This window comes from Sciurus vulgaris, assembly GCF_902686455.1.
Source record: "Sciurus vulgaris genome assembly, chromosome: 7".
Taxonomy (NCBI): Eukaryota; Metazoa; Chordata; class Mammalia; order Rodentia; family Sciuridae; genus Sciurus; species Sciurus vulgaris.
The window spans coordinates 9,027,635-9,052,106 of record NC_136467.1 but is presented as its reverse complement, the minus strand read 5'-3'; the positions used below and the strand labels follow the sequence as shown (position 1 = coordinate 9,052,106).

The 24,472-nt window shown below is 49.0% G+C and overlaps 1 protein-coding gene across 1 annotated transcript in view; it reads right to left on the bottom strand.

Moving 5' to 3' along the window:
- Positions 1–21,563, bottom strand: part of EZR (ezrin) — a 43,467-nt gene extending 21,904 nt beyond the window's left edge. The window contains exons 1-2 of the mRNA XM_079146773.1: positions 21,515–21,563; positions 20,856–20,939 (exon numbers count right to left, since the gene is read on the bottom strand). Of these exons, the coding sequence (XP_079002899.1) occupies positions 20,856–20,867 (12 nt within the window). The 5' untranslated portion in view covers positions 20,868–20,939; positions 21,515–21,563. The remainder of the gene's footprint in view (positions 1–20,855; positions 20,940–21,514) is intronic.
- Between the last annotated feature and the right edge of the window lie 2,909 nt (positions 21,564–24,472).

The window sequence follows — 24,472 nt, the reverse complement described above, 5'->3', positions numbered from 1 at the left end:
GATAGTAGAAATGGTGGCACGCTAAGCAGTCCGTCGTGCTACCAGTGTGGATGTGACGTCCACCCCCACAGAGGAGGAAAGCGAGGCGGAAGTGGCTACAGACAGCGACCACACGAGGCAGTCCAGGAGAGAGGCCGGGGAGTGCTTCCGAGGCTGCCGAAAGGGATCTCGCGGCAGTCACCAAAGTCCTCACCCAGATCCACGAAGCCCACGGAAACACTCAAATCTGGCTACGACACTGCCCCACGGGAAGACATCAGAGCCGCACAGCAACTGTGACGCCTAGAGCTAAGAGACGCGCTTCTCATCTGCCAGGAGATACGGGGTGAAAGAGCGGCGAGACACCCCACAGGACCCTTCCTAACACGGGGGAGCTGCAGGAAGGACAGACCCAGCCCACGAGCAGCCCAGAGGTCCCCGTGTCCTCGCCAAATGCTCCTCCTCCTTCAGGGACAGACCCAGTCTTTACAAAGCGTTTCCCCCAAACATTCCAGACTTCGAAGGCTGAGAGACACAGCGACATACATCCGATGCCTGGAAAGCTCGCTGGCAGCGACAGAAGGGAGGCACGACTCGCCAGGTTTTAGAAAAGGGTGTTTCCCACAAGTCCACAAATTGAAGAAATAAGGTTTACAGAAAAGCAAGATGAGACACGTTTTAAAGTTTTTAATCATATAAAACCCTAAAATATAAAACCCTAAGTTTCTTTCATTTCTTGCATTTCTTTCATTTCTTTTCATTTCTTGCAATAACTTTTTTTTAAAAAAAAGGCTGTTACAATGCATAAAATAAGTCCAGTAAGCATCTCTCTCAATTATGGTCCTCAGGACACACACCAGAGATGTGAAAACCAGTGACAAAGTTAGATATTCCAACAAACATGGCTCCCTCACAAACTCAACGCAGCGACCACGTGCTCAACGCCCAGCTACGCTTCCCTTCTCTACCCGCTACCACTCAAACTGAACCGCCAGCTCAACAGATCTATAGCTCCTGCCTGGCCAAGGCGAGCAGAAAAGGCCAGATTCTAGGTAAAGGAGAGGTCAGACCAAATCTTCATCACTTCTAAGTGTGAGAACACTGAGAAAATGTCATCTCAAAGCAAAGCCAACAATCACCATAAAACAGTGATATTGACTATTTTGCAAATAAAGAAAGCACATTAACAGGAATGAATGGGCACTTAAAATGTACTATTTTAATATTCTGAATTGGGTTCATATTTGACTCAAAGTCCACACAACTCTTTGAAAAATCAAGTAGAATAAGGAATATTTTTACTGAGGGTGGCGGTAATGACCCAGCAACCTGCAGAAAGTGAACTCAGGAACCAAGCTGAGGTCTGGTGAATCCACACATCCACACCTTCCCACAAGACTTCATCTAGGCAGCGGCAACTCAGGCCATTCTGCCAAGTTTTAGTTGGACAAGTCGATCCACAAATTCTTCAGTTATGTTCCAACAGCCATGGGCAATTGTGCCATCTGGTACAGAACCTCTGACACAGGTGGCACATCTAAGAGCAACTGGAGGCTTTCTGGCATTGCAGTCACATACAGAAGAGGGACCAGAGGCTGGGCGCGGGTGCACTTGCCTATCATGTTGAAGGTTCTGGGTTTAATCCCCAGCAACACACACACACAACCACACAGGGACCAGTACAAGGAGTAAGCAGGATTCCCCTCTCCTGCTCAGTTCTGGCCCCATCAAAAGAGGTAGACCCCAGGTCTTATTTGGCACACACCAGGATTTTTCTCACTTTAAGAAATCCTCTTAAAATTACCGAACTAATTTTGATATTCGTATAGATTCATAAACAGCACATCTCTACAATCTTTACATCAAGGTTGAGATAGGAATGCTAATGGAATCTACATGACAGGTGACCAGCTCTGTGCTAAGGTCGATGACCAAGCTGCCCTAATTAACGGGGGTGTGTGTTACTCATGGGCTGGGACACCCACAGCTTTTCCTGCAGCATGCTCAGCATTCCTGAGTCCATTTTAAGGACAAATGATCCCAGGAACACCAAGAAGCACTCCCTCCACTTCCCAATGCTCTGTGGGGCTCCAGTCTCTGGCAAAACCCAGAACTGTCTCCATCTGTAGCACGCTGCACAGTTCTGTGCTTAGGAAGACCATGAGGATTGTTTTCAGTTTTACAGACCTTTAATAATGTGCTGCTATACGGCGTAAACTTTCACCAAAATGTGAAATGAGATATTCACTAACGGAAGAGGATCATTTCCATACAAATTTTGGCGCTTAAAAGAAACCAAGCTTTAGCAATGAGGGAAACATCTGAATCTCAATTCTTTTTCTCAGCCTGGTGTTAGCTTTCCACGGTCAGCGACTGTTTCCAGTGAACCCAGCGAGCGTGGAGGCAGGCTGCCCTGTTCATCAAGTGGGACTGCGTAGTTGACACATGAGGACAGCCCGAAAGCCCACAGGCCTGAAGAGACCACCACAGATCCAAACTGTGCAGAGACCAGAGAGAAGAGTGTCTGTTTGCAATTTTTATTGTCTTGGTAATTCCCCCTAATCACACACTTTTGTCAAAAGTAATAAGAAAGGCAACACAGTGGTATACACAGTGTGCAGTTAGTCACTTAAAATCTAACTCCCAAAAGTGCAGTGTCTTTCTAGCTCAGGATAGATAAAGTACTAAACAGACTTTTTGCTGTGGGGTGGGGAGGGGTAGCATTTAGAGTTTAGTTTTGCTCATGTGCCCCCCATCAAGCACACACAACCATGTGGGGATGGTGCAGATGAGAACTTAATGATTCACGTCTTCCTCCTGCTATGCCACTTGACGCTAAGACACAAAGTCTTATCCAGAGGTCTAAAGTGTTAAAACATGGGGCTGGGGTTATGGCTTGGTGGTGGAGCGCTTGCCTGGCATGTGTGAGGCACTGGGTTCAATTCTTGGCACTGCATATAAAAAAATGAATAAAATAAAGGTCTATCAACATCTAAAAATTAAAAAAAAAAATGTTAAAACATGTAGGGAACTAGATATACACTCAAACATTTACAATGGAAATTTATAAGTAAGTTCAGGTAAATAGCACTCTAATAATTAAAAATAATGGCTTTTTATAGCCCTGTACTGCCAGAATTTTAGGATGAGTTTTAGAATATGATGACTTACCTTGAATACAAACTGGAAAGCCTGGTACTACAGATACTCAAACCCCTCAAAGAAAAGTGAGGTTCTAATGAATATGTGTACATTTTTTACAATAACCATATTTAGCAAAAAACAACAAAAAACTCCCTTACCCGTAGCAGTCTAGCTTAGTAAGTGAAGTTGGTTTTTATTTCAGTTTCTCATCTATCACCAGAATATCAGCATAGGCTATTGGTCTATGCGTAAAGAGAAATGCCTAAAAACAAAAATTGAAATGGACTTTGTTTCTAGAAAAAAAACACAAAACTACCCAGTAAGACTTGAATTAAAAAAACTGTTTTTTTAAAAATTAAAAAGGACTAGAGTTTCACACATAATTGTGCCACGCCACTTAACCATTCAATGCATAACACATACATTCATGTGTGAAGATACTGATCACAGAAACCTGTTTGTCTTAGTTAATGAAGTTAATGAAAACCAAATTACAACTGACTCTACCCACCTTCTGTTTCGTGTGTTTTCTTTTTAAATAAAACACTGTCTGCTGCTCTAACTCCAGGTTAGCTCAGCTCAGACCTACCCACAGGACCTGCTGATGACTAACAGCTTTATTCCAATGTCCCATGGACTCGACACCTGCCAGGGGGCACCTCCCACGCCCTGGGGCTTGTCAGGAGGTGTGCAGGCTTGTGGGCACTGATGCCCTGCCCAGAGCATCTTAGCAATGAATCAGGATGGACTGGCCTCAGTGGCGACCATAAACCAGTGGTTCCGAGATGGGACCTCTGGAGCCGCTTTTCGAAAACCCCAGTTTCTGGGATGCAGTCCAGGAATCCGTACTTTGTAAAGTCACCCAAGTGCTTTTGAGTACAGGACAAATTTGGAGGGGGTGGGTGTCGCTGGAACACAAGGACATAAAGATCAGAACCTGGTCTGTATTGCATTGAGGAACCCAAGTAGATGACTCCCTGCCCCGGGCCTGGGTCACTCGATTTGCAAAAAGAGGGCCTGGACTTGAAGGCCTGAGGCCCTGCTGGGTCTAGAGTGGTGGGTGGCAAGGCTGGGGGTGTGATGCCGGGGCGCTGTCAGAGCCCACTCGGGCCTGCACGCGGAGGGCCACCAGGAGGAAAGTAACACTTGAATGCTAGCAGGAGCTGGCCGGACTGTTTACACCGGCCACGCACAAAGGGCTCCCACCTCTTCTGGAGTTTGCAGAGAACAGACCCTCTAGGCAGAAATGCAACAGCACCGCCAGGTCCTCCGATGCCACCACACTGAAGGTCTTAAGCCTCAATCTGTTTCTGTTTTGTTTTTAATAAACTCACCAACAGTTCACCCTGTTCAAGCAAAACAAACCCAGCGACCCCTCTGCTCAGCTCTCAAGCGCTGGACAGCCTAGGATGGCGGGCCAATCCCCGCTTCTCCAGCTCCTCCCTCCCACTTGTAAAAAAGAGGTTGCTGGAAACCTCCCGCCTGTGAGGAGGGGGCCTCTCAGCTCTTGCTGACAGTGGACAGTCGGGAAAACACCTCGCAGGGCCTCCCACGCCCCACGTCAGAGCCGTGTAGTGCTCTGGAAAGTGATTTGACCTTTAAAGGGAAGGGGGATATGGGAGTTGGGGCCCTGTTTTGAGTAGTGAAGTTTATTCTTCTTTAGCCAAAAGGCTTCTGCGTGCCTCCGTTACACTGATGCAAACAGCAAAATCCTGGGATGGCCCAGTCTGGGCTCCCACACTGCTCTGCCCACGTGGGATTTTCCAAGGACAGGTAAAAGAACCGAGATGCTTCAGAACACGCTTTGGAATACGCGATTTCCGAGTCTTTCCAGCTGAATTGTTCAAATGGTATCTAAAACACCTTCTGAGAGTCTGAGAAATGGGGCGCGGGCACCGAGCCGACAGTGGAACATCGTGCTTTCCTTCCAGCCAGCGGGTGACTGCTGAATTTGGGGCGCATGTCAAATGATTTCCTGGTTCTTTCCCTCATTTTGGAAATTAAATTTAGGTACGCAAGTCTTCCTCTGGGAAGTGTCATTTCCTTTAGGAGGAAAGATTTAAGAATTTAAGTGACCTCTACTCTCCCTTTTTAGAGAATGAATGCTATCTGTACAACGAGTGCAGACAGGAGGGACGGGTCCAGGACCAATCCCTCTACAACCTTCAACCTAGGGACCGCGGCTCAGGAGCCAAAGCATGCAGGAAAAGACGCGTGAGTGACTTTCCTCATGTCTACAGTCAGGAAAATCGCTTCAGAGGGAGGGGGAAGTGGCAGCACGCGAATGTCGGAGTTTCAAGGCAGTGCACTGAGCGACAACCTTAAGCTCTGCGTTCGCACACCTGCAGCCACCGGAAGTCAGTCGGGGTGGACCTCCAATCAGCCCAAGAGTCCGCCGAGAGCCTGACCTTCCGTATCACTAAAATGTCAACGCCGATTTCCAACATTCCAGTCCTCTTCTAAAGGTGCCACTTCAGCAACTTCTAGCAGTTTTCAAATATTTGGATAAGACCTTTTGAACGTTTGGAAATACTCCAGCAGAAGTAGATACAGTAAGGTTCTCCCACAAAAGGGAGTATGGCTGGGGCGATCGGTCCGGGGACAGATGAATGGCAGTAGCATTTTCAGATGCTGTTTGGTTCACTTAATTGAGAAACTATGGAGAAAATAGCTGTATTTTGATTTTCCTGCTGTCACTGGAACCTTCTTAGAACAGCTTTTTTTACATATCATAAAAATGCATGCGTTGGAAAAATACACATTTCAGTAGTGTTTAGTACAGTCACAGTATTATGTAACCAATGCTACATAGTCTTAATTCCCCAACCTCTGCCAACCACTGACCGACTTCCTGATTCCACAGACTTTCCTATCAACGGAGTCTTGTGTGGTGTTTTGTGACTGGCCCTGTCACTCAGCATGAGGTTTTCAAGATTCATCCACCGGGTAGCATGTATCAGCTTTGCTTTTTTTTTTTTTACTTCCAAGTAATATGCTACTGTGTGGTGGACACACCCTCCCCTGGTGGACGCTGGGTTAAGCACTCTACTTATTAACTTGCTCCCTGCTGCTGAAAAACAGGACATTCAAACCAGACCACCCACCATCAGTTTAGTAAGAGTGAAAAGTCTTAAGGGTGAAACGAAGGTGACAGAAAAATAAGATCAGTTTTTAAAAACTACATTTTTAATTTAAGCTTGCTGTTTTTGTTTAAGCTTTAGATGAAAGTGGTCTATGTTCCTGGGAAGACAGGGCCGGCAGCCACCCTGACTCGAACACAGGACTGAAACTCTGGGGACCTCCACAGCCAGGCTCACTCTCCCTTGAGGCCAGCAGTCAATGCTGCCCCTGTGACTCTGAGCCCCTCCTCCTTCACTGCTGAGCTGCCCCCACCCCACACACACCGGGCAAGGGTGAGAACCAGCCCCCCAGGACCCTCCCTAGCAGACCCTGCTCCTCCCAGGTCCGAGGCGACACTCAGCGAGCTGATGTGCACCAAACTCTGCTGACGTGAGCACCAGTCAGCACTGAGCAGAAATCTTCAGTGAACACCTCCTGCATCTTGTAGACCTTCTTGGACTCATATGCCCACCCCCCTTGCTTCTGCTGAAGGAAATGTGTCATGCCCCTTTGCTCAGCGGGGTTCTGACTGGGACACTCAAAAGAGCCATCTGCAGCGCTTATTAAGACTGCTCCCAGGGTCCAGGCTGAGGGCAGCTGCTGGGACAGGACCCCACTCCCAGGAGTGATGCCAATGACAACCCCTGGCTGGGAGTGAACAAGCAAAAGGCCCAACTCCACTGCCAATGCACTCGCTGTTTATTTACCATGTGAAAACATCTGTCCTCCATCTCCTGGGCATGCAGCACAACAGGACAGGTGTTCTTTATGAGACCCACAACAAATGAGCCCACCTGTAATGCCCTCTGAATCCCATCCCCTTATCTTTGAGAAAGAAAAGAAATCCCCAGCTCTACAATGTCAACTGCCACAGCATTTGCTATGCCACACAGTGGTCACTTTCCACACACGCTGGCTCACAGATAACCAATCCCTAGAAAACATTATCGCCAAATTAGCAAAACTTAACTGGCCTCAGGCAAAAATGCAGACCCTTGGATTCAGCTGGGTGGGCAAGTCAGAAGGCCCAAGAGACAGGTGGATGGTTTGTGGGATGGGGGCTTATTACTGCTTCCCCTCCATCCACATCGCCAGCACTGGTAGGGTGTTGCAGCAACAGCTAATTCTTACAGGATAAACTTGTTTCCACCTATTACACAAACAAGTGCATCTCTTACATGTACAACACTGCTCCCCACACAACTGTTCATGGAGAAAACTAAATTATACAAAATAGTTGCAACTGAAACTCCAATGGCCATGCATGCTTACACTGTTACAGTTTCTAGTAAGCAGGGCCAGGAGTGTCCAACTGTTACCCCAGAAGGGCAGTCCCAAAATCTCATTCTCTAAGGCCAGAGGAGACACAAACAAGAATCACCAGGCTAAGACACTCAAACACCACAGCACAGAGAAAAGATGGGCAGCACAGAAATGTGGCCCCTGAAACATGTTCTCATTAACTGGAGTGAAGTTCATATACAGATCAATTACAGCATTAACCTGATACTGTGCTTGGCAAAGGCAGCACACCACTTGTCAATCAAGAGTGGGCAACAGTGGCTCCTCCCTAATCCTCACCCATGGCAGGAGTCATCTGTCACCAAGCTCCCAAAGGCAGGCTGGGCCAGAAGAAATTCCAGGAGCACACATTTAAGCTCTGGCTCTACCACCAGACTTGGTAAGCACTCTTGCTGGCAGGCAGAGACGTGGACATATGAGGATGAATGTGCTGCACTAATGAACTAATCCTAAGGCAATCTGCAGTCCACTGGACGAAGGCGATCACACTGCTAACGCTGCACAGCAAGCTCTCCAACTCCAAGTTACACCCGAACATCATCTCATGCCTCCTTCCAGATTAAACATCACGAGCGTGAAGAAAGCTGCCTCATCTATGGACTTAGGGAAATTACTAGAGGCCAAGAAAGGCCAGCCTTGAATTAACTGCACACAACAAACAAGTCAAGATGTCCTGGACGGCTTCTGTGTGCAGCTCTGTCTGTAACACAACAAACCAACAAAGACATTTGGGTAGGCCAGAGGTGTGTTCTCAGATCCTGCTAAGAAGTCCCATGTAACTATACAGTATCAGCATATACCCTAGTCTTGTTGCCTGAGTAGTAAGAACAATAAAACCATCAAAGGCCAGAGCTGACAAGAGTCCGCTCATTAGACCTTTGACAACTGCTAGGCAACACCCCTACAGAGGCCAAAGTGCTGGCCCACAGTCCTGTTAACCCTTCAACTTTCCTAGGAACCACCAGAGGAAGGTGTGCTATTCCCAGGAACATGAAGTCCCTGAGAAAAGGGCTTGCTGGCACAGTGCTGGGCACAGGCCAGGGTCAGCGGCCCTCAGAACTCCTGGTGCCCAATGCAAAGCTACAGAACTCCACTGCAGACACTGGCCCTGTGGCAGTGGTCACTTCCCCAGAAAGTCAACCAGCAAGAGAATTCAGGTTGCTGTGCACACGGGTGGGCGCTGGGGAAGGACTGCATTCCCTGTGGGCAGTGTCCAGCAGGAAACTGAGCTGACCCGGGCCAAGCAGGGCCTCCAACCACCCTGCCCTCCCCACTCCTTGAGGGAGGTGTAAAAGCACTCTGGTGAGCAATTGCCCAGGTGCTAATCACTAGTGAAAAGCAAGGTGGAACCACAGAGGTCAAAGTCAAAGGCAGCAACTTAACCATGAGAAACTCAGAGGTGCACTGCAGCCTCTGGGGGCGGTCTCAGCACAGCCCTTACCTAGTTTCAGGAAGTGTGAGTGAATTTTAACTTGTACAAAAAGAGACTTTGAATAGCTGCCGGTTCAAATTTTAACTGCCAGCAAGTCTGGCAAGAAGGGAGGTTACCAAGCCCCTCCACCTCCGTCAGTCAGTTCCTGAATGATGCTTCTGCTGGTGTGCCCATCCCAGTGTCCTGGACACCTTAGAATTTCGTTCCGGAAGACGGGTACACTTCTTTACTTGGGTGTGACAAGTTTGTCGTTTCTCTAAAGCACAAAACCTCCTACCTTGTCTATCCCTGACAAGGGGCAAAGGGAGCATGGGCAGCTCTGGGATGCTCCCCTGTTCCACACCCTGCATGAGCTTCTTACAGGAGAAATGTTCTGTAACGCTCCAGAATACTCTTAAGTTTATGCGATCTTAACTGGGGACAGAGATTTATCTCAGAAATGTCACTAGATTTAAGTATGACTTACTTTATATGCCCCTCCCTAAAACAACAGGTCAGCAAAGGAACTGATGTCAGTTTGACATCTTCCCCAAGCTCCCCCATCCACTAGAAAAGAAAGGAAAAACCCTTCACAGGCGTCTAAATTCACAGAGAAAATAGTGATTTCCAGCGGGGGAAGGGGGCCTAGTCGGCAAGCTTGTGATCTCCTGCATTTCTTGAGCCTAGAATTAAGACTCATTGTAGTATGAATTAGCTCTCTTGGCCCCCTGTCCCTTGCTTTTGTCTTTTACTTACGGGATCTGGAGTTTGTGTATGTGATTAACTACACATTTCAGGGAACTGAGTGCTGAAGTATGGGACACACCTAGTGCCCTGCAATCACAGTATAGACTCGCAGCCTCACAGGTTTGTTAGATAAAGAGAAAGCGACCTTGAAAGATGTTAGTTTGCCTCCTTGGGTGGGGAGAGAAGGATGTTAACTATTTGTATTTCTTTAAAGAATACTTTCTGTTGCAGAATGTAGCATCCTTTGGTTATTTCTTTCCCCTCTCCTTTGTAAAGTGGTTTCTAAGAACTTTAGTTTAGTTCCCACATTAAACTTGCACACCCGACCCCTGGCATTCCCAGGATGGAAGGAGTAGACAGGCACAGGAAAGGAATCTTGGAAGTTCACAGGAACAGAACTTGAAACTTAACAGGCAGTCGCTGCGAGAGCAGTATTTTCACACACCATAAGCAGGCCGGAAAATGCCGGCCACTGTTGCTCTGCAGCGCAGGCTGTCACGGCCACTGTTGCTCTGCAGCGCAGGCTGTCACGGCCACTGTTGCTCTGCAGCGCAGGCTGCCTGCAGCCGGCAGGGCCCAGCGGGGCTTGAAGCGGAGGACCTGGCCCTGTTTGAGTGAGCGCTCTGAAAGCTGCGTTCTGGTTCTGAGGTCGTGATTCTCTCTAATCATATCATAATGAGTACAGACAGGACTGGTTTGTCTGCTTTGTGTGTTTGTTAAGCAGCCCTAGTCTGACAGGAAGTGGGTCTGGGGACAGGAAGTAGCTCACTTTCAGAAGCAAAAAGGAGCTATTCAGAAGGACGTGAGAATACATAGTCTCGAAGCTGCAGGGTACATATTAATTGATCTGGACTCTTCCTTTTTGTATTCATAGAATTTCATATAATTTTCGCCCTGGGAATTTAGAAATAGAAACTTTTCGACTCAAAAGCTTGAAACCGTTCATTGACTACAGATACACAACCTTAGGAATAACAAAGGAGCTATACAAATATAAATGTTTTCAATGACCAGGAGTTAAGGAAGCTGCTTGAACCTTTTTGGCCCCACTTTCTTTCCTCTGCCACTAAGAAGAGGTCAGCAGGCTAGCTGCAGTGGTGCCTGCCTGTAATGCCACCTACTCAGGAGGCTGAGGCAGGAGGATTGCAAGTTTGAGGCCAGCCTGCCTGGGCAACTTAAAAAGACCCTGTCTTCAAAAAAAAAAAAAAAAGAAAAGAAAAAAAAAGGTCGTCAGGGTAGGACAACAATACACAAAGCAATACCCATTCAGAGTCAGTTTTTTTTTTGTTGTTGTTTTTTTAAACATTCATTGTACTTAAAACATGCATTTACATCACAAACACACAACAAAGTAGAGGCCACAGCGTAGAAGGTACTGGATATTCCAAGACCCAGCTTCTGTGTTAGCTCTGCCCTGTTGGTGGCGTCCTTCCAGAAGAGCTTAGCATCTACGTTTTAAGCTTAGCCTCACGGTAGAGGTGGTAGAGGTGGAGGAGCGAGGAGTCTGACAGGAAGGGGGGATGGCATGTTAATTTTCATAATTAAAGCTCCCGAAAAGTTCTGCAAGTGCTCCTGGCCTTCCTGTAAGATGAGTTGGTCCTGTAAGATGATAGGATGCCACCTATCAAAAATAGAGTAAGACCCTAATATCTTTATTTTTAAAATCCAAACTCAATCAGCAAGCTTACAAAATTTGCTTGAATAGAAAACCCCAGAAAAGCTTACACTTTTAAATCACCCTTGTTCTGAAACTTTGATTTACATTCTTCGCAATCGAGTGCTGCATGTTGTATCCGTGATGGGATCAGAATCACGTTCGCAACTGCCTGACTGCGAGCAAGAGGGCCTGGGGTGCGCCTCAGGACGCCGAGCACCCACCCCAGCCCCACCCTGCTCCTGGTCTGATGAATGCCTCCACTGGCCAGTGTCCACCCTGTCAGAAGACAGATGGCACAAGGCATCTCAAAAGGACTGTATGAGATCCCAGGCAGATGTCTTGCATTTTATTACGCTCGATCCCAACGCTCAAGTCTGAGTAAGTTGCCATTAAGACGATGTCCTGCACCCATCTGGTCACGGCATCTCCTCTCACCCCATTAAAAATCTCGGAGGTACAGAATAATAGTGGAACAGCTGGGAACCAACAGTTCCACGTGCTTCCATGTCAACTGGAATTCTGCTGCGAGCTCCTTTAATACACGCACGTGGGGTGAGATGGCCTGTGGGAGGACACCAGATCCCCTGAGACCCAGCACAGAGGTCGCCCACACCAGGCAGCGCCCCTTCGGCCCCTCACGCACCCCAGCAGCTCTTACTAGGCTTCTCCCACCCGAAGAAGACTGGTGCATTTGCTGAGGAACTAAAGTGAATTATCTCACCCCTCTGTCCCTGTAATAGGCTTTAAAAAGCACACTCTCCACCGTGGGAGATCTGGAACACTCCCCAAAGCAGAGGGAACTAACGGGACAGCGACCTCCTGTCCACACACCACTGAGTCCCCAGAGTTGTTCTTTCGTCTACTCTTCCTATAGTTTTAAAAAAGGAAAAAAACCTTTTGGCTTGTTTGTGTATTTTAAGACCCTCAAACATTATTTCATCTGTGAAAACTTCCGCATGCAGCACCGGAGGGCTTTAAATGTATATAAAACCACCAGGTGTGCCGGCACACGCCTGTAATCCCAGCAACTCAGAGGCTGAGGAGGAGGATGAAAGTTCAAAGCCAGCCTGGGCACATCAGTGAGACCCTGTCTCAAAATAAACAAGGCTGAGGCTCAGCGGTAAAGAGCCTCTGGTTCCCCCCCCAGTAATGGGAGTGGGGAATGTATGTAAAACCACAAAGCCACTATTATATCCAACAATTCAAAACTATTTCCCTAATTTTTTAAGACTCAGTCAATACTCACTTTCCCCACTGTTCAACAATATCTCTTAATTTATTTTCTATTTTGAGACAGGGTGTGGCTAAGTTGCCGGGGCTGGCCTTGAACTTGTGATCCTCCTGCCTCAGCCTCCCAAGTGGCTGGGATGACAGGTGAGCGCCTCCACTCCCAGTGTGTCCAACATCATCTTTTTACAGTCGATTTGTCCAAATCCTATAATGCACGTTTCCAGCTTGTTTTCAGACGATTACCACATTGCCCCGTCCAGCCAGGTTCTCCCCACCCTACCGCCTCATCTAAGCCCCACTTAAGAGTGTCATCCAAATGGCAATGTGTTACGGAGGCCAACACCTCAGCACCCAAACGTGCCACCCTTCATTATGTAACCGAGGCACGCAGCACCCTAGTGAGAACACCGTACTAACACACAGCAATCAAGTTCGCAGAGGCAGATCCCAACTAGTATCCGTGCGCTAAGCTCCTGCCAGCCATTGGTGGTCCCGGGTTCTCTAAGAACGTAAGGAGCCAGGCTGGATTTTCTTCCAAAACACACCGTACAAGAAACCTCCAGACGCAGCAACAGGCAAAATATTACCGACACAATCAGTTTCTCTGAAACACTGCACCCAAGAAATGATGGCAGATCTAAGGGCCCGGCAGACAGCCATTGTGGCTCCTGGGGCAGCACAAAGGTGATTTACAAAGTCCCTTTGCCCAACAAAGAGCTGGTCAAAGAATAAAAACAACTCCACCTCTTGGCAGAGCCTGGATGAAAATCTGCAGAAGATCCTCCTGCTTCCGCACATGATTGATGATTGTCTCCCCTGTGACGACAGGAGCTTTTAAAAGCAGCCTGGGGAAGGCCTGAGGACAGCCACACTCCCTTTAGACTCAGGCACAGAGGCTGCTTCACTTACCCTGCACCTACTTTCCTGGGCTTGTGGCCACTGGGAGAGGGCAGGGCAGCCATGCTTTTGAGACTGACACGCATGTTGGATGGACGCCGGCCTGGCCATCATTTGATGTGATTGAAGGGAAGGGAAGGTCCCTTAAAAGGCCCTTCAGTTCACCAATGTGTCCCCAGGATCTAAACCCTGGCACAGCAGTGCCCCATATGTGGGAGGGAAATGGACAGTGTTCATGGTGGGAGAGGAGGACCAACAGCGAGGTGAAGTCTATTTACTGCACCCGTTCGTTAGGCTAAGTTAGAGAGGAAAGAATGACCATCACGAGACGGTGAAGCTTTTAATCAGCTTAGAACCTAGCAGTTGCAAGTGGCGCACACGGCCCTTCCTGACCAGGGCAGGGCGCTCCTCTGCCCTCACGGGTGGGCCCACAGGCCCTGATTGACAGGTGCAGAGGGAGCTGGCAAAACCTGCGGCGGACTACCCACCAGAGGTAGTGGGTGGTCAGCCTCAGTCTACCTGCAGTAAAGCAAGAGTTTAAAGTGTGTTCTAGATGCAGGGATTTTTTTTTTTTTTTTTTTTTTTTTAATTGCGTCTTGCTTGGTAACCAGGAAAGCCAAGACGCAAATAAGCACCAAATGCAAAGGTAAGTTCTGTGAAGCACAACACGGTGGGCAAGGGGTGGGCATGGTGGATGTGACGGGAACTTGGGACTGAATGATCCAACTGTCTACAGTCAGAAATTCAGAGACTAGCACGGTCAAAAGCTCATCTTAAATAATCTAAAAGCAATTCATCTACATGGCATTCTCTTTCCTACTCAAATATCAGGTACAAATTGCTTTCTTTTAGCTCATGCCAGAGGTCTGTCATTAGACGATGGGGTAGCAGGAGTGACAAGATACTGCCACCTTCTCCGTGGAACAAAGAACAGCCACCATCACCAGCCTTGTTTAAAACATGCCCTCAGCACCAACCAAGCTTGGTCCTCAGTGACAGTTTTCACAATAGGCATCCATGCTCAGGGCTGCGGTGTGCTTGTACTGGCTAACTGGTTTTTTGTTCTCTGAAAACAGTTTTTTAAAAACTGCAACCGGGCTGGGGAGATAGCCCAGTTGGTAGAGTGCTTGCCTTGTAAGCATAAGGCCCTGGGTTCGATCCCTAGCACCCCCCACACCCCCCAAAAAAAAAAACTGCAACCAGTGAGAGGTGTCTCTGTTTCCAAATATTAGCCTAACCATAAAGCACACGTTTATAGCAAGGCCTTCACGGTAACTGCCTTTATCCCAGAAGCAGGGGCTGCTAAATTTTTTTTGTAAAGGGCCTGTGTGTAAATATTTCAGGCTTTGAGGGCCTCGTTTGGTGTCTGCTGCATCCTGTTCAACGCTGCAAAAATGGAGCAACCACTTTTAGCTGGTAGATCTCACAGAAACGTCACAGCCAGTGCCGGCCTGATAATCGATCATCGTTTGCCTGCTCCACCCTTAAATGAAAACAATCATTTACACGATCTGACACGACAACGATCGACGCAGCAATGGTAAGCTGATCTCTCTGGTGAAAATGGAAAACAAAATCAGGATGTGGAAAGCGACTTCAAACAACAAAACGGGAAGTGAGATCTGATGTGCCTGTGCCGACTGGTGCAGCCCGACCCCAGCCGCTGACATCAGTTCCTCTCGCTCATTGATAGAAGTTGGGTTGCGGTCAGAAATTTTAAATTTTGCTTTTAAAGTTTGTTTTCTCAAATATATTACAAAGATAATTGTGTTAGTGAAGTGTTTCTATTTCCTTTGAAAGACTGTCATTATTTATCGAAAGGTGATAAGAGAGGCTTAGTGAAGAACGGAAAATGGAAGTGCCTTCTGCTATCGGAAATGCCCTCAACCCTCAGGCAAAACTGTCCATACTCCCATTTTACAGACTACAAAATGGAGGTTCACAGATACTAAATGACCTGCCCAAGTCCAGGGTAAGTAATAAGTCATGAAATTATTACTTTGTGGTTCTTTATATTTCTATTTTACTTGAAAAAGTAATGTACTTTAACTACATACTGAGCCTTTAGAAAGTCTCTAAGTCACACTGTAACACAATGGCTTTGTTTGGTTCCTTAAGAACAAACAGAAGTCGAATCCATCTTCATCTCTTACGTCCACAGATATGGATGTAAGTATGTTGGGAGGGAAGTAACGTGACCTCTGCTCTCTTCAACAAATATTGCACATTTTATTGGTGGTAGCAAACACATTTAGTGCTTAACTCAAAAACTAACGAGAGCAGCTGAGGAGTTCTCATGCAGTTATTACTGAAATGGAAATAAAACATAAAGGCTAACTCAAGGTGTGTTCCTGCTTTTTAAAGCTGTGAATTTTATTGCTTCAGAGTAAAAACATCCAGGTACTAAAGGAGGACAGGCCTGTGAACCACCTGATGAATCTCCCAACCATCCAAGGTACACCAAGTTCAAGTGAAAAACAAAATTAAGAAAAAGAACTAGGATTCACTAAGTGATTGTTTTCCTTTCCCAAACTTTTGTCTTAGCAAATAATTTTGTTCTCACAAACAAATTTTGTTCTCACAAAATTATTTGAAATTTTGTTAGAAACCCCAACGCTGCCATTGAGGGCGGTAACTGACGTAACAGGCGGCTGGGGGGACGGGAGAGAAAACAGGACCCAGGAGTGGTTTCAAAGGCACTGACTAGGTTCTTTTTCTCCTTGAAAAACAAAGAGCCAAAATCTGAGAGGCCACTGGTCACCACTATGTTAAGCTCTGCTGCCGGACTCCCCAGGAGGGAAGCTCCAATCAGAGAGCTGCCACGTGGCAGCTGGGAGGGCCTTGTCCTTCTGGAGTTGGACCCCCACCCCGCGAGCTCCTCCCTCCCTGCCGCAGTCATGATCCACAGGGCAGAATGGCCAGGCAGGTGAGGTGGAAATTCGACGAAGGCAAGAACTTTTCCCACCACCACAGACACGACCTAATAGCATGTGCAAAACCAGACTCTGACCCTTCCCCTCTGCTGGTCCTTGTCCAGGGCTCCTTATCTCAGTGATGGCCCCATCACTCACTGGGTTATGCAAGCCAGAAACCAGGAGGCAGCTGGACTCGCCCTGCACCTCCAGCCCACGCCCAGGACTCTGGGCCTTACCTCCCAAGGAGCACCCCCACTTCCCTCCAGGTCCTCTCAACTCCATCATGACCACAATTATGGACCTCTGCGCCCACTCCGGCCACCTCTTGCACAGTGTTACATTACAGCCTCCAGTCAACTTTTCAAAAGGCTAATCCGATCATGTCACCTCCCTCTAGAAAGTCAAAACCCTGAGTTAAGGTTAAAAAAAGCAATGCTTGAGCGTGGCTCGTAACGTGCAGCCTGACCGGATTTCCTCTCTCGCCACAGCAGACTTCACCTGGAACCGGACCCTCTCCCCGCTGGCCTGTGCACTGGGGGCTTCCCCTGCCTGGTGGGCTCCTCGCAGGTGGACTCCCACCCTGACCTCTCCATCCCTCAGCTGCCCACGCGGCCCTCACCTCCTGGGCTGCCCTCCTGACCTGTCTCACATCCCCCAACCAGCATGAGCCCTCTTCAGGGCAACTGCAGAGCTGCAGCTCTGACTTACTAGGATTGCTGTCTGTCCCCGACCCAGGTAAGTCCATGATGGCAGGGCTATGTGTGTCTGCCACGTGGAAGCCCGAGTGCCCCTCACAGTAACTCTGCCCAGCAAATGGATGAAGTATAAATATTCACCACGCCTCGCGGTGGGATGATGGCAGACCAGCAAGCCCCGCCGGCAATTCTCACCCGCACCTGCGGAAATCTCAGTACCTCATTCGCCATCTGCCCCTGGTGGGGGGGGGGGGGTCTCTATGTCCTCAGTGAAGGGTGGCGGGGGGTGGGGAGTAAAACGTGATCATCATCCAGTCAATTCTGTCCCTGCTAAAATACTCAGTGGAAAGGCGTATTCCCAAAGAGCTGGGGTCATCTCACAAACTCTCCTCAAGCTTCGCCACAAGGAGGACTCTGAACCCATGTTCAGAGTTCTCTGAACCAGGTCAACCTCCCTTCATGTTGGAAACTCCTATAACATGACTTCAGACACCGCAGTTCAGGCACCTCTTGGTGCCTGTAGAGGTCGTTCACCTCTAAGCCTTCCCACCAGATGAGAAACACAAGCCAGGTATGAGAAAGGACAGACGGAGGGAGGGAGGACGCTGTGGGCCCCCTGGCCTGGAAGGGGGGCACGAGGACTGCCTCCTGAACCAGCTCCCTGCACATCAACCCGGTCCTGTCCTCAGAGGAGGCCGCTCAGCACCTGGAGACCGAGCAGAGGCCCAGGTGCTCTCCAGAGCACCAGACTGCCCTCCTTGGAAGCCCACCAGTCCCACCAAATATAGCTCCAAAGCAGCTGAGGAAAGCAAGACCAGACAAGAGGCCACCCACAGCCAGCCACAGCAGCTTCCCGATGCGCTTCTCCAGGGACCCACCCTTTCCCCAAGGACACCTGCCCTCTCAACCTTACCAAGGTCCCCCCCTCCCCAGAAAGCGCAGTGAGCTCCCCAGCTCCTGCTCTAGCATGTGCCTGTGTCTGGTTTCAGGTTCCAGACTGGCCCCCACAAGACAGAATCCGCGTCGCCCTCTGGCAGGGCATCCTGCTGGCCAAACACAAACACCCAATCTTTTCAACAAGTGATGCTTTGAGAAGAAGTATTAAGGTCCAGTAACTGAATGTTATTTCATTTATATTGTTTTATGTACAAAACATCCACTGCCTCAGTGCAGACAAATCAATCACCAGGTGGCAGTCCCAAACCCCAACTACAGATGTATACATTTTTGAGTGTAAATGACCCTTATTACTGTTCTTAAACATTCAATCCCATGTAAGTCACCTAGGTGAAATTCTTAGGACCGAATTATTCTTGGGACCGAATAATTAGAATCAATAGTTCTTTGTTTAAAAGACACAGATGAAACTCATTGGTGGATACTTTACCATTTACTGAGTCCAGAAAACCAACCAACCAACAAGCCCCCAAACTGTCAAATTAGGTTCTCCATAACTACCTTAAGAGATGGCTACTATGCCCTTCTCAGTGACAGGTGACCCTAACATAATGTGCAGTTTGTCTCTAACACCCTCCCTTGCCCAAGAGGGGGCAGGCAGGGATTTCCACAGCAGACAAGTCTGGCTCACCTAAATGAAGACCTCTCAATAAGATCCAAAAATGGCAACTGAACATGTCACACAACACATAGCCCTTCAGAAAGTTCCCCTGGTACTAAGGCTCTGCCACATGCAGTGTGGCTACTCTCCTTCCTTAGCAGTTTTACAACCATCTTTGCAGTGACAGGTGTCAGCAATTTTTAAATTCTTCCGCATCACCAAAGACCTTTAAAACAAAATGAAGTCCAAACATAACTGCTATAAGAAATAACGAGGGCTGGAAGGGGATTCTGATGCACTGTGCAAAGCAGATGAACCCTGAAGGTGTTATTCACGCAGAGAGGGAAATCAAACTGCCACAAAAGGACAAATACTGAAAGACCCCCCCACGAGGCCTCTAGAGTGGTCGAATTCACAGAGGCAAAGGAGAGTGGTGGCTGAGGAAACGGGGCCTCAGTGCTTAGGGGGTACTGGGGGTCACTCTGGTATGACGTGTGGGTGACGTCTGCTGAACCACAGAAATGTAATGTCAATGAGCTGCGTGCTTAAAAATGGTTACGATGACAAATTAAATGTTACATATACTCCACCATGATTAAAAAAGAAAAGAAAACAGAAAAAGACTAAGAAATTACAGTTCATGAAAAGAAAAGGTAGTGACTTTTTTCTGGGTACCATCTTAGCAGCTAAACCCTGCATCTTTTAGTGAAATCAAGAAAACCACACCAGGAGTTCACTTCTTGACACCCCCCAACTCCTGCCACCCCAATCCCTAGCTCACTACACTCTGTAGTGCCCTGGTAAGAAGCTGCACTCAGGCCAGAGGTAAACCAGCATTGCAGGCTGGGCTGTTACGTGTCACTTTAAGTTTGAAATGAAAGGAAGAATTTTGTATAGGAAAGAAAAAATCTGCCTCACGAACCAGTCATCTCAATGATGTGACTCACACCAAAAACTAATGGTGTCTGCATCTATTAGTAATTTCTTTAACTTACCAGTAAAATAAGTCTTCTAATCAAGAACTCCTTTCAGGGAACATAAAGTTTAACAGGAGGAAAGGCTCTGAAATATTGATCAAAGAACCAAGTTGCTCAAAAAAACTAGAATTGTCATTAATTACAATTAATAACTTGATATTTTCTCCATCACGATCCAAAAATGTAAAACTCTCTCCCCAGTGCCAAGTCATCCAGCTCACCAGTGTTAAAGCAGGTGGAATGTATACAGGTTTTGCTTGTTTCCACTACTGAGGACAGACCCCAGGGGAGTTTTACCACTGAGCTACATCTCCAGATTTTTTTTCCCCCCCAATTTGAGACAGGGTCTCACTAAGTTGCCCAGACCCTCTTGGAACTTGCAATTCTCCTGCCTCAGCCTGGAAACAGCTGGTGTTACAGGTGTGTGTCACCCGCTGGAATACACAACTTTCTAAGCAATGCCACTAAGAACCTGTTCCTACAACCACTCAAGCCTGGTCAGCAATCTCAACACAATCAAATCAGATTCAGGGACAGAGGAGCAGGAACGCAGCACTTTAATCAGCTGACTTCACCAGCAGTGCAGGACCAGAGCCCAGGAAGCGTCCTTATCAAGCTCTGGGGCTGCCTCATCTGCAATTCAAGTCCATCGCTAAACCCTTTCAGAGATAGGAATCCTGCTGTAACCAGCAAATTCCCAGGTTTACAGGCCAGCGCCTCCCGGACCTGGTGGAACAGGGATTGTATGGAGGCTGCCTGCTGCAGAGAGGGCGTCTTCCTCTCCCAAATGCCCTTCAAATCGCCCCAGGAAAGTGCGGGCTGCGTGTGGTTTCGGACACTTGAAGGAAATGGGACAGCAGGTGTAGGTAGTTGGACGCCATCAGACTGCGATTTGCACTTTTTAAGAAACCTCAAAGTTACATTAGCAGGTACTATTTAAAAAGAGGAAGGTAAAGGGGGCCTCTGACTAATTTTTAAGTAAGACCACAACTTCGGGGGGAAGGGGACTCAGAAAAAGCCTAGCGAGAGACAGCACAATGGTGTCTTTCTGGCATGCCACAAAAGGATCAACACACAATAAAAGAGCATGCAGTCAGTCCCGGCTCCTGTCCCCATCCCCTTAAAAAGAACTCCGTTCCAACCACCCGCCACCTCGAGCAGGTGACTCCCGTCGGAGAAGGCGCCTGGCGCACGTGACGCGGCCCAGAACCGGGGCAACTTACTGGTTTCGGCATTTTCGGTTCCTGGTGGGCTGACTCAATCCCCCGGAAGCTCGGCTTTGCAGCAGCTGAGAAAGTTCTCTCCACCTGGAGTCGGAGACAAGCCCTTAGCGCGCCCGGCAGCCCTCGGCGCGCGGCTTAAGAACCGGCCGGGCGGCGCCGGGTGAGTCACCGCCCCGCGGGGCCGGGGGCGGGGGGCGGGAGGCGGGCGGCGGGGCGGAGCTGCCCGGCGCGGGGTCCGCGGTCCTCCCGGGGCCGCCCGAGCGCACAGCAAGTTTCACTTTGTGCAGCGGTCGTTGCCCAGGCCTGAAACCGCGGCCGTCCCGCCTGGGGGCAACACTTTTAAAACAACTAGCTGCCCGGGAGGGGCCCCGGAACCCGGAGGGGCGCGTCCGCGCAGCGCGGGCTCGGCGCTTCCTTCGGGAGGGGACAGAGCGGAGAGAGGACGGTCGCGCAGCAGCCGCCCAGACAGGTTCAGCTCCACCTGCTCCAGTGCGGGCCTCGCTGGGCGCCCCCGAGGTCGTCAGCCGGGGCTCCCGCGCGCGCCGTCCCTCCGCCAGACCGTCCCCGCCGCACCTGCCGTCGGATCCCGGCCACAGCCCCCTCCGCGGAGCGCGCACGCCCCTCCCTCGCCCCTCGGCCCGGCCGCGCGCCCGGCTCACCCGCGGCCCTGCAGTGGACGTGCGCTCCTGCTGTCCGTGCGTCCGCCGAGTGCGCCCGCGCCCGCGCGCCCGAGAGGCCCTCGCGGGGCGGGGTCCCGGGGCCGCGCCCCTTCCCGCCCCGCCCGCGCGACCTGCGAGGTGCGCCCGCTCAAGATGGCCGCGCCCCGCCCGCCAGCCCGCGCCCCGCGCCCCGCGCCCCGGGGCCTGGCGGACCTTTGCCTCGGCGCTGCGGGGAGGAGGGGCCGGTGCGCGGTCGGCTCTACTCCTGAACCGAGCTGTAAGGTGCGCGGCTGTTCCACCTTGGACAGAGGGAATCAAGAAAATGTAAATAAATCTGGCTGGGCGGGCGCACTGGGCAGTTGGCCGGCCGTTTGGGGTGGGGCTGCCCCGACGTCCTTGGCCGGGATCCGGGCCGCGTGCCGAGAACCCGGCACCGGGCGGCCGTACCTGGTCGCGGTGTCTCGGTGCACGTGGTCTGTGCAGCCTCCGCCTTCATCTGGGAAAGGCAAGCACAGAAGACGCTCCATCACCGCAGGGTTAGGGTAAAGGACTAATTTGTGGCCTTATTTGACTTGACTTGCAAAAAGTTACGTGGGAACCTCTGAAATTCTGGAATTTTTTTTTTTTTTTTCCTTAACAGCTCTTAAGGGGAATTTTTTAAACACAGGGAACCTTGGTGACCAGTAGAACTTGTGCGATGAGAGTAAGAGGGCTCCCTCTAGATCGTTGGCTCTCAAAGTCTGGTTCCGAACCTAGCAAGTTGCTAGTCCCAGCATCCCCTGCGAACTTGCAGCAGCCCCGGAAATGGCAGGTGCTATGTCAGCTAGGGATTCCAGAACTCTACGGCTGGGGCTCAGCAATCTAAGGATCAACAAGGCCCCCAGGTGATGGTGATATTGATTAAAGGTTGAGACCAGAACTTCTCCTGAATTCCTTTTCTGGGCTCACCATTAACTCCCCGTGGGAGCTGAGTGGGTTACTGGATCCTTAGGCCTTTTGCTTTCTCACCTGTGAAACTGTGTTAATTATGACACCTATTTCATGGGATTGTAATGAGGATTAGAGGCGTTAATGCGTGTAAAATGCCTAGGACAGGTACAAGGAATAACCAATGATTTTGGATAAAGTTCCAAACTCTGACTCAGTTTCTCAATTCGTAGGGTGAGAGACGCCATCAGCGCCTTCTACATAGATTTAGGATTAAATGAGCTTGTGCATGTGAAGTATTTAGCACAGTGCTGGGTGAATACTGATGCCTGGCTAACCATGGTACACGTAGCTGCTAGTGCAGCCGGCCAGCTCCTGTGAGCTCCCCGATGCAAGCCCCGGCATTCAGAGGCCTGTCGAGGAGGGAGGACTCTCCTGAGTTTTTTCCCCTCTAATCAGTGAAATCAGTTCCCTCTGAAAGGTGAAATTTCTTTAATTAAAATGAAGATATGGGCTGAAGTTGTAGTTCAGCGGTGGGAGCACGTGCCTAGCATGTGTAAGACACTGGGTTCCATCCTCAGCACCACATAAAAATAAATAAATAAAATAAGGAATTGCGTCCATCTACAACTTAAAAAAAAAATGAAGATATAATGGTAACTGAGATAGGAAGGAAACCATGGAAGATATTTCAGTTGCTTACAATGCCAACATTGGACGTATTTCTCTAACACACCCTGTCTGCAGGGACTTATCACCACCTGGAGTCTTGGTAGCAGTTTGGGGCCCCAGCTCTGCTGCTAGGACATGCTTCTAATCTAATTTTTATCTTACTCAGTTTACAGTGTATTGCCTTACTAAATGAATGTTTGAAATAGCAGTGGCCCAAGGCCTTCTGGAGCATTTCTGAACTTTACCTTTCAGAGGAATACTGAAAAATGGCCTGTGGCAGTGTGGTAAAGATGACAGGGTTTGGAAACAAACAGTTCAGGCTGAATTCTGATTCTAGGGCTTCCCAGCCTGTTGCTGTGGGCAAGCCACACAATTGAGTTTCCAACTCTTCATCTATAAAGTGGCTATTCTTGTGACATGGAGTACATCATGCAAGCATTTAACTTAGATTCAACTCCTAAGTTTACCCTTCCTTGTACAATTTAAGCTAGCCTAAAGCTCCATTTCGTATATGCATTTCTCATGGTTCTCAGTTACTGTAAGCATTACATTGTTAAACTTACATGTTACTGTAAAGGACCCCACTAATTAAAGCCATTTATATTGTATCTTAGGAGCATTTGAGGGATTTTTCAAGGGTAACTTATTTTCAAATGCCTTTAGAACCTGAGCCCTCCCCCGGCATTCGCAGAAGTCTGAATTCCGAGGAGTCTATGACACTTGCTTGGGACAGTGGCTCTAAAGCTTAGGTGTGTGTCAGGGCCTCTCTGGAGCCCTTCCTGGGAATTCAGGGAGACCCAGGTTACCCCTGGAGTCTGTGTTTAGCAAGCCTCCCTGGTGATTCTGATGGACACCAAATTTTGAGAACCACTGACTTTGGATGTAACAGGACCCTGACGCGTTACTTACCTTGCTTCTCTCCTCACCATTGGTGAAGCTGTTCCCTGTGTTTGAAAGTCGAGGTTTTGATACAAATGATAATCAGTGCCTTGGAAGGAAGCCCTGGAGCAGGCGCTGTGGATACTCTCCCCTCTTGGTCTTTCATTGACCTGGACTGACTCCTCATTTCAGGAGTGCAAGCATGCGCCTGCCTTATGAGCCAGGCGAAGGGCTCTTGGTACCTTGTTTGGATTCTTTTTTTTTTTTTCTCCAGTGCTGGGGACTGAACCAGGGCCTCACACATGCTAGGCAAGTGCTCTGGGCTATATCCCCAATCCTTTTCATTTTGAGGCAGGGTCTTGACAACTTGTCTGAACTGACCTTGAACTTGTGATCCTCCTGAGAAGGTGGGAGTGTAACATGTGCCACTGTACTGGGCCCTGCTTGAATTCTTGAGGCACAGTGAGAGGTGCCACAACC